The sequence below is a fragment of the Lactuca sativa genome, chromosome 7 (assembly GCF_002870075.4).
Source record: "Lactuca sativa cultivar Salinas chromosome 7, Lsat_Salinas_v11, whole genome shotgun sequence".
NCBI lineage: Eukaryota > Viridiplantae > Streptophyta > Magnoliopsida > Asterales > Asteraceae > Lactuca > Lactuca sativa.
This window is the reverse complement of record NC_056629.2, coordinates 173840695-173849461: the sequence shown is the minus strand read 5'-3', so window position 1 is coordinate 173849461 and position 8767 is coordinate 173840695. Positions and strand designations below refer to the sequence as shown.

General features: G+C 40.7%; 1 protein-coding gene across 1 annotated transcript; it reads right to left on the bottom strand.

Moving 5' to 3' along the window:
- Positions 1-7387: 7387 nt before the first annotated feature.
- LOC128126985 (glycine-rich RNA-binding, abscisic acid-inducible protein-like) lies at positions 7388-8196 on the bottom strand. The gene is made up of 2 exons (XM_052765157.1): positions 8040-8196; positions 7388-7963 (listed from the first exon to the last, which is right to left on the bottom strand). Exons 1-2 carry the CDS (start codon positions 8137-8139, stop codon positions 7584-7586), a joined length of 480 nt encoding a protein of 159 aa, XP_052621117.1. The 5' UTR covers positions 8140-8196; the 3' UTR covers positions 7388-7583.
- Positions 8197-8767: the final 571 nt, after the last annotated feature.

The following is an 8767-nucleotide window of genomic DNA, read 5'->3' as shown; positions in this document are numbered from 1 at the left end:
GGGCATCCCCGGGAATGCACCAAAAAGGATTTTACGAATGCTAAATTCCGGAACTTCAATGGAACTGGTGGGGTTATGGTCTTAAGGCAATGGATTGAAAAGATAGAAGCGGTCTTTGAAATATGCGCCTGCCCGGAGGGCAACAAGGTCAAGTTTGCTACTTGTACCTTTTCTGACAGAACACTAACCTGGTGGAATGACCATGTTAAGTCTCTGACTATTTTGGTGGCAAATTCTATCAGCTGGGAAAACTTGAAATCCATGCTAATGAGAGAGTACTGTACTCGAGGGGAAATATAAAAACTCGAACATGAACTCTAGGGTCTAGAAATGGTTGGTTCCGACATATCAACCTATACGAATAGATTCTGTGATCTGGCAATTCTATGCCTTGGTATGGTTGCTCTCGAGAGCAAGAAAATAGACAGATATATATGGGGACTATCGCCCCAGATCCAGTCAAGTGTGTTAGCATCCAAGCCTGATACTTTTGACAGCGCCAAATAGCTGGCACAATCTCTTATAGATCATGGAAAACACCAGAACCCAACAATCCCTACACCCCAGCCACAAAAGGGAAGCAACAACGACAAAAATAAGAAGGGGTGGATCAAGAGGAAAAGAGGGGCTTCACAAGAATCCTCAAAGAGACAACAACTTGTGGTGATCAATGCTGCCACAGTAACCCCTGTTGTCCCTGCAAACCCCTTACCAGCAAAAACATATGTCGGTAATCATCCAAGGTGCAATAAATGCAACTTCCATCACCACGGACCTTGCAAGGAAGTGCAGTGCTCTAACTGCAACAGGAAGTGGCATACTGCCCGTTTCTGCAAGACTCCAGTAGGGCCAACCACCCAAGTTCCTAGCGCCGGTGTGGGCCAAGCTTGCTACGGTTGTGGCGAGGTGGGCCACTACAAGAGGAACTGCCCTAAGGCGGGGATGGCTGGCGGAGTAGGAAGAGTTATGGCCATAGGCCACGAGGAAGCCCTAGTTGATCCTACGATAGTTACTTGTACGTTTCTCCTTGATAACTCATATGCTTGCATACTGTTCGACAATGGAGCAGAGAAAAGTTTCGTAAGTCATAAATTTGTACACCTACTTAAACAAAAAGAATATACATTAGATAAATTATTCACGGTAGAAATGGAAAATGGGAAAACGGAAAGTACTAACTGCATATACGTAGGTTGTACTTTAACTTTAGATGGTCATACTTTCAAAATAGACCTCATGCCGGTCCCAATTGACGTTATCATGGACATGGATTGGTTGAGTCTTCTTCACGCCGACATCATGTGCTTTGAGAAAGCAGTTCGTCTTAACCTTCCTAACAACGAGACCTTAGTTATCTATGGCAACAAGCCGAGTACGAGCCTTCGCATCATTTCGTGCATCCATGCTCGGAAATGCTTACGAAAGGAATATCATGCATTCCTCGCACACATCGTTGATACGAGTCAAGAAGTAAAAGACATTCAGAACATCCCAAAGGTGCGCGACTTTCCCGACATATTTCTAGAGGAACTCCCAGGATTACCACCACAACGCCAAGTCGAGTTCAGAATCGACTTAGTGTCAGGGGCTACTCCCGTAGCCAGGTCTCCTTATCGTCTGGCACCGGCAGAGATGCAGGAACTTTCCAGTCAGCTTAACGAACTTCTCAAGAAGGGATTCATTAGGCTAAGCTTCTCACCATGGGGATTAATGGTCTTGTTCATCAAGAAGAAAGATGGATAGTTTCGCATGTGCATCGACTACAGGGAACTCAACAAGCTTACCACTAAAAATCGTTATCCCTTACCCCGCATAGACGATTTATTTGATCAACTTCAAGGATCCAACTACTTCTCGAAGATAGATCTACGATCCGGATATCACCAACTACGAGTGTTAGAGGAGGATGTTCCCAAGACAGCCTTCCGAACTCGTTATGGGCACTACGAATTCGTAGTGATACCGTTTGGATTAACAAACGTGCCCGGGGTATTCATGGATTTAATGAATAGGGTGTGTCGTCGTTACTTGGATCAGTTTGTCATCGTCTTCATCGATGACATAATCATCTACTCTAGAAGTAAGGAAGAGCATAGTCAACATATCCGCAGAGTCTTAGAAACATTACGATCGGAGAAGCTCTACACGAAGTTCTCTAATTGCGAATTTTGGATTCGAAGAGTCGAATTCTTGGGCGACGTTGTTAGCAAAGAGGGAATACACGTGGACCCTTCCAAAATCAAGGCCATTGAGAACTGCTCAGCAACAAAGACACCTACAGAAATTCGTCAATTTCTAGGTGTCGCTGGCTACTATCGCAGGTTCATTCAGAACTTCTCCCGCATAGCAAAACCTCTTACGACATTGACCCAGAAGGGTGCGGCCTTTGACTGGGAAGAGAAACAGGAAAGAGCATTCCAAACGCTCAAGCGAGCCTTGTGCACTGCACCAATACTATCCCTCCCCGAAGGGATAGAAGACTTCGTTGTCTATTGTGATGCATCAAATCAAGGGCTCGGATGTGTTCTGATGCAGTGAGGTAAGGTCATCGCCTATGCCTCGAGACAGTTGAAGACACATGAGGTCAACTACACGACCCACGATCTTGAACTGGGAGCAGTTGTGTTTGCTTTGAAGATCTGGAAACACTACCTGTATGGTACAAAAAGCACGATCCTTACAAACCACAAAAGTCTACAACATATTTTTGACCAGAAGGAGCTTAATATGAGACAACGACGGTGGGTCGAGCTACTCAGTGATTACAAATGCGAAATTCGTTATCATCCGGGTAAAGCCAATGTAGTAGCCGACGCCCTAAGTCGGAAAGAATACTCTGGTCGTAGAGTCAAATCTTTGACTCTAACTATCCATTCCACTTGTCCACGCAAATTAAGGAGGCTCAGCTCGATGCTTTGAAACCTGAAAATGTGGCAGGTGAATCCCTGAGAGGGATGGAAAAGAATTTAGAAGTCAAGGGTGGCGGAGCCTTATACCTCATGGATCGGATCTGGACACCGAAACACGGTGGCTTCAGAGACTTGGTCATGACCGAGGCACACAACACCCGTTATTCCGTCCACCCAGGTTCAGATAAGATGTATTTGGATCTTAAAAAGTTATATTGGTGGCCTAACATGAAAGCAGATATTGCTACCTTCGTAAGTAAATGCCTTACTTGCTCGAAGGTAAAGGTCGAATACCAGAAACCCTTCGGTCTTCTGCAGCAACCGGGGACACCAGAATGGAAGTGGGGGCGGATTACTATGGACTTCATAACCAAGTTGCCCAAGACAACGGGTGGACTTGATACCATATGGGTCATCGTCGACCGATTGACCAAGTCTGCACACTTCCTACACATCAAAGAAACTGGCAAAATGGAGAAACTTACGAGGACCTACATTATGGAGATTGTACGATTGCACGGTGTTCCCATATCCATTATCTTAGACAGAGATAGTAGATTCACTTCTAGATTCTGGCAGTCATTACAAAGTTCCCTAGGAACTAGGCTGGACATGAGTACAACCTACCATCCACAGACCGACGGACAAAGTGAGAAAACTATCCAAAACTTAGAAGATATGTTGCGTGCCTGTGTGATTGGCTTTGGGAAAGCTTGGAATACTCATTTACCCCTTGTCGAATTTTCCTACAACAACAATTATCACACGAGCATAAAGGCAGCTCCTTTCGAAGCCCTCTATGGCCGAAAGTGCAGATCCCCTCTGTGCTGGGCTGGGGTGGGTGATACCCAGTTAGCTAAGGGACGAGTTCCCGAAAGCACTCTCACGGGTCCGGAGATCATTTGGGAAACGACAGAGAAGATCGTTCAAATTCGTGAATGATTGAAAGCCTCTAGAGACCGACAGAAAAGCTACGCTGATAAGCGAAGAAACCATTGGAATTCCATGTGGGCGACCGCGTTCTACTGAAGGTCTAACCCTGGAAGGGCTTAATACGCTTCGGAAAGCATGGGAAGCTCAATCCAAGATGCATAGGGCCTTTCGAGATTCTTGCCCAAATTGGCCGCGTAGCTTACAAACTCAATCTACCGCGCGAATTCAGTAATGTACATTCTACCTTCCACGTCTCGAACTTCAAAAAGTGTCTATCCGACGAGACTCTTGTTATCCCACTCTACGAGATCGAGATCAATGAGAGCCTCAACTTCCTGGAAGAACCAGTAGAGACCATGGACCGAGAGGTCAAGCAAACGAAGCAAAGCTGTATCCCGATAGTGAAGGTTCACTGGAACGCTAAGCGAGGACCTGAATTCACTTAGGCATGAGAGGATCAGATGAAACTGAAATATCCTCATCTTTTTTCTTAGTTATTTGTAACTACTTATTTGCTTATCTTCTAATTTCGGGACGAAATTCCTTCTAACGGGGGGATGATGTGACAACCCGAAATTTCCTTTCTGTACAACATATCAAGTCAATAGAAGTCAGAACAGTTACTGTTAATTTTCAGACTTTTTGGAATAAGTTTGAGTATTCTATGATTAACACTTTAGGACATACCAGGAGAGAGGATGCCCTAGGGTTTATTGTGCAACAATAAGGTCCCGACAGATCAAAATTTTAGAGTTTACAACCTAAACAAGGAGTTTACGGTCGTAAACCTTAATGGGAAGTGGTATAAAAGTGACACTTAGTTATTTTTATCACTTTCCAACTTTCAAGATCCAAATCTCAAACTCTCTCAAGTATCATCCAAAATTTTCTTCAAGATCACCATCTAGTAAGTGTTTCTAGCCCTTTCAAGTTAGTATATCACTTAATCTAGTGAATTAACACACTTCTATCCATGAAATCTTTCCAAAAGGTTGAATCTTCAAGTTTCACCAAGAACACCAAGAATACACACTAGTGTTCTTGGCCTTTTGGTACATTTCAAGCTTCTAACTAGATCATTGGGTGTGAACAAGTCTTCACTTGTCACCTAGCAATCCTACATCATTCAGTTCATCCAAACCACCATCTACAGGTGAGTTCATACCCCTTAATCAAAGTTTTAAATGATTTTAAATGCTTTAATGGGGGGGGGGGAATACAAGTAGAAAATAGCATGTTATAGATTCAATCGCATGTGATTTATAACTGTGTTTTCAACCAACTGATTTCACATATATATATATATATATATATATATATATATATATATGTATTGATATGATAGCTTTCATCCTTCATTCAGTTCCCACACTCTTGAGTAGCAAGGGTGTATAAACCTTCTTGGACATCAAATACATTCCAGTAAACTATTATAGGGATAGTTTTGGGGATACAAAACATTATTCCTATTACAAGGAATTACACCAGAGTCAGTTCATTCATGAGTCTATACTAAATGCTATATGAAGAGATACACTTACATGGATACTTGTACCTAGATACTATATGATGAGATACTATTACATATTATATGTGTAGATTAGTTCTGTCTATCCTAGTACAAAAGGATACTATATGGGACTAACCATTCCAACACCCACCTGTTAGCAACAGAGGTAATGAACATCTATGGATGCCTACGGTTGATACTTATACTAGGGGTACCTTTACGTGACTAACCATTCCTTCAACCTGCTGTTAGCTACAGAGGAGAATGAACACCTACAGAGGTTCAAGGTTAATACTATTCGGCAGTCGCGATGTCAGGTTTATCCTAATACAAAAGCATAATACTTATATGGCTATATTTTCCCTATTACTTTTATTTTGTGATATGTTCACATAAACAATGAGGTAGACTATATATTGCTAATAATACTCATATAGGGAAAAACCATCTTTGTTACAGCAAAACATTCGGGTCTTGGTAGAAGACTACTTTTATAACTAGTAGGAAAATGGGATTTTCTAGGGTTTTCACATTTATATCAAATGTTTCATATAAAAGATTTACATGACATTCAAAACAGCTTTCCAAATCAAAGTAATGACACTTAAATACTTATGAATTCACCAGCTTTATGTTGATCTACTCTTTCAAAATAACTTGTATTCTTAGGTCACCAGTAGACTGGTACGATGACCTGGTTTTGAGAAAACGGAGCACAGACAAGACTCGTCTTTTATTTTGATTACATATTTTGGTGTCTTATTACAATGAAAGAACACACATGTATTAAAACTTTACTTTTAATGCAATGGATGATGTTGTTGCTTGTTTACTACTTTACACTGTTATGATACTTCACATGACGTCCTCCACTCCTGAACGTTTCCGCCGTTCTTGGTTTTGGGGTGTGACATATTTATTGTGGTGGTCGCCTTTCGTGTATTTTGTGTTTTCTCAAAATGGTGTACCTGTAATTCTTTATTTGTATATAAAGTTCAGATCTTCTGCCTCATTTTGATATGGAGAGTTTCCCTCTCAAGTTTAATATCATAACAATCTTAAAGGTCTAAACCCTAGTATTATTAAGCTTTAGATTTCCAATTTTACATTATCGCATAAGCTAGATTAAGGAGATTCACGGAAGCAGATAATTTCTATAACATAAATACCCAATCAAAATATACAACAATGTGAGCTAAAAACACCTAATTAAGTCAACAAAATGTACAACAATGTGCGGCAAAAACACATGGATTTTTGGAGACCTCAATACCAAAAAAATGTACTAGAATATAATGAATATCTAATCTCCTTGTGTTCCTTCATCCTTTCTTTCCAATCCATTAGATCGTTGGGGTGTGGGTTGCTGGAGTACTGGACTTCGTCACCAAAAGTTCATCGCAACAGAGAAAGGATTTAGTGCGTAGGGGCAGAAAAGAGGATTATGAAATCACAAATTTTGCTTTAAAGGCAATAGGGTGAGAAACTCTCGCGTTTTTTGGGAGCATTTGCGCACTATCTTAAAGACATCGACGACTTGGTTTTTAACCTAAACCATAGCACATGGATGAAGAAGATAGCAATAATAATGAGAACTATAGCATCGACAAAGTTAATAATGGTAACACCAAGCTCGTCCATCTTGGTGTCGCTGTATTTCTTGTAGTGTTGTTGAAGTTTTTTTATGTTTGCACTTTTAGACACAAAAGACAAAACATAATAATGTATGATCCTAGAATTGGTAGGAAATGGTTCAATGGACGAACTTATGATCCTACGATCTTAGGTTTGATCTTGCTACAAAAACGAGCATAGGGACGAGCAATTAGTTTTTGATTGTAGGAGTCCTAGGATCTTGCAATCAAGATCCAAATGTTAACAATAGTGATTAATATTATTTTTAATTATAATATATTTAATTTTCTTTTAGAAAACATCATTTAAGTTGCTCCGGTTGATATGATATATCAGATGCATGTCATGACTCGACTGTCTTTGTGATTTTTTTCTGTTTCTTGCTTTAAATGGACGAGGTAACAAATAAATGACTGGCTGTATTGGGAAAAAAAAATAAGCCTCCACTTACTTTATTAGTATTTTTATCTTATTTCACACCATATAATGATACAAAGTTACAAACATTATTGTGATTGCCACATATTTTATATACATACATGCATCTGTATAATCACATGCAAACATTTATTTATATAGCTAGGGTTTCCACCATCTTAAGGAGACGCTTCTTGTTCGTTAAAGGTGATTGCTTCGGTGAGAGAATGACAACAGCGGCCACAACCTCTATAATGGTTCCAACGACCGCAGCATCCAAATCTACAACCCCCTCCCCAGCCACCACCACCACCACCACGCCCACCCCATCCACCACCGCCATATCCCCCTCCACGCCCACCCCACCCACCACCGCTATATCCTCCTCCACGTCCACCCCATCCACCACCAACATATCCACCATATCCACCATCAAATCCACCCCAACCACCGCCACCACCAGGTCCTCCCCATCCACCACCACTGAATCCACCCCAACCACCGCCGCCACCACCATCATAATCATTTTTCACATGATATTCTTTGGGAGATTTATTCGCTGCGCTCATGAAAGCACCATAAGAGACTATATATCAATAACAAAAAAGAACGGACTCAAAATCAACCAAACTCACCATTGTTTTCACCATTTTGTGTTTCGACTTGCCCAGTCGATGAGCCCAGAAGAACAAGCGCAAAGAGAACACATAGAACCATAAACGATTTGATCTTCATGTTATCTAGCGATGAAATCGATCATTCCTTGTGCAGCTATTTATAGGATCAAAATCACTGCAATGTGGATGCTTTAGTATACAGCATTTACTCTTGCGTATAGTTGGTCGTTGCAAGGGTTTTTGGACTCATAACGAATTCAAAGTGTTATCCTATGGTTGAACATTCCACTATCTATAAATAGCAAATTGCTTCGTCCTCATCTCACAGTAAATAATGAATATGACAAATAATATTTCATGTTGTTATATACTTTTAGAGAATAAATCTATACGATGGATTGATCGATCTTGGATTTTTCATGTAGTTGAGCTAGATTTTTTTCAACAGCAATATTCGACACCAGAAAACAGAAATTTTAACGAGGAAACTCACACCAACATCTCCAGTTTAAACTACCTAGCTTCGCCCTGTGTTTAATCCAAAGGTAATTAAGAATTACCTTTTAATTCCCAATAACCCTTGAAGCTAAAGGAATAATGTTTTTGTAAATCCAGAGGTAGTCCATTGATTTTGAATGCCCTGTCCAAAAATTAAAAACATCTCCTTAAAATTTCGGATTAGCAACCGATAGGGATAACATAGTGAAGGAGTCAAGACGGATTAGTGAGTCATGAAATAGGCAAAA

What these genes read in the sequence shown, in the direction of transcription:
- LOC128126985 (XM_052765157.1), bottom strand. Translation starts at nt 8,139, where the DNA reads ATGAAGATCAAATCGTTTATGGTTCTATGTGTTCTCTTTGCGCTTGTT. An exon ending in ACAAAATGGTGAAAACAATG is followed by an intron (nt 7,964 to 8,039) that starts GTGAGTTTGGTT and finishes TCATGAGCGCAG; the next exon opens with CGAATAAATCTCCCAAAGAA.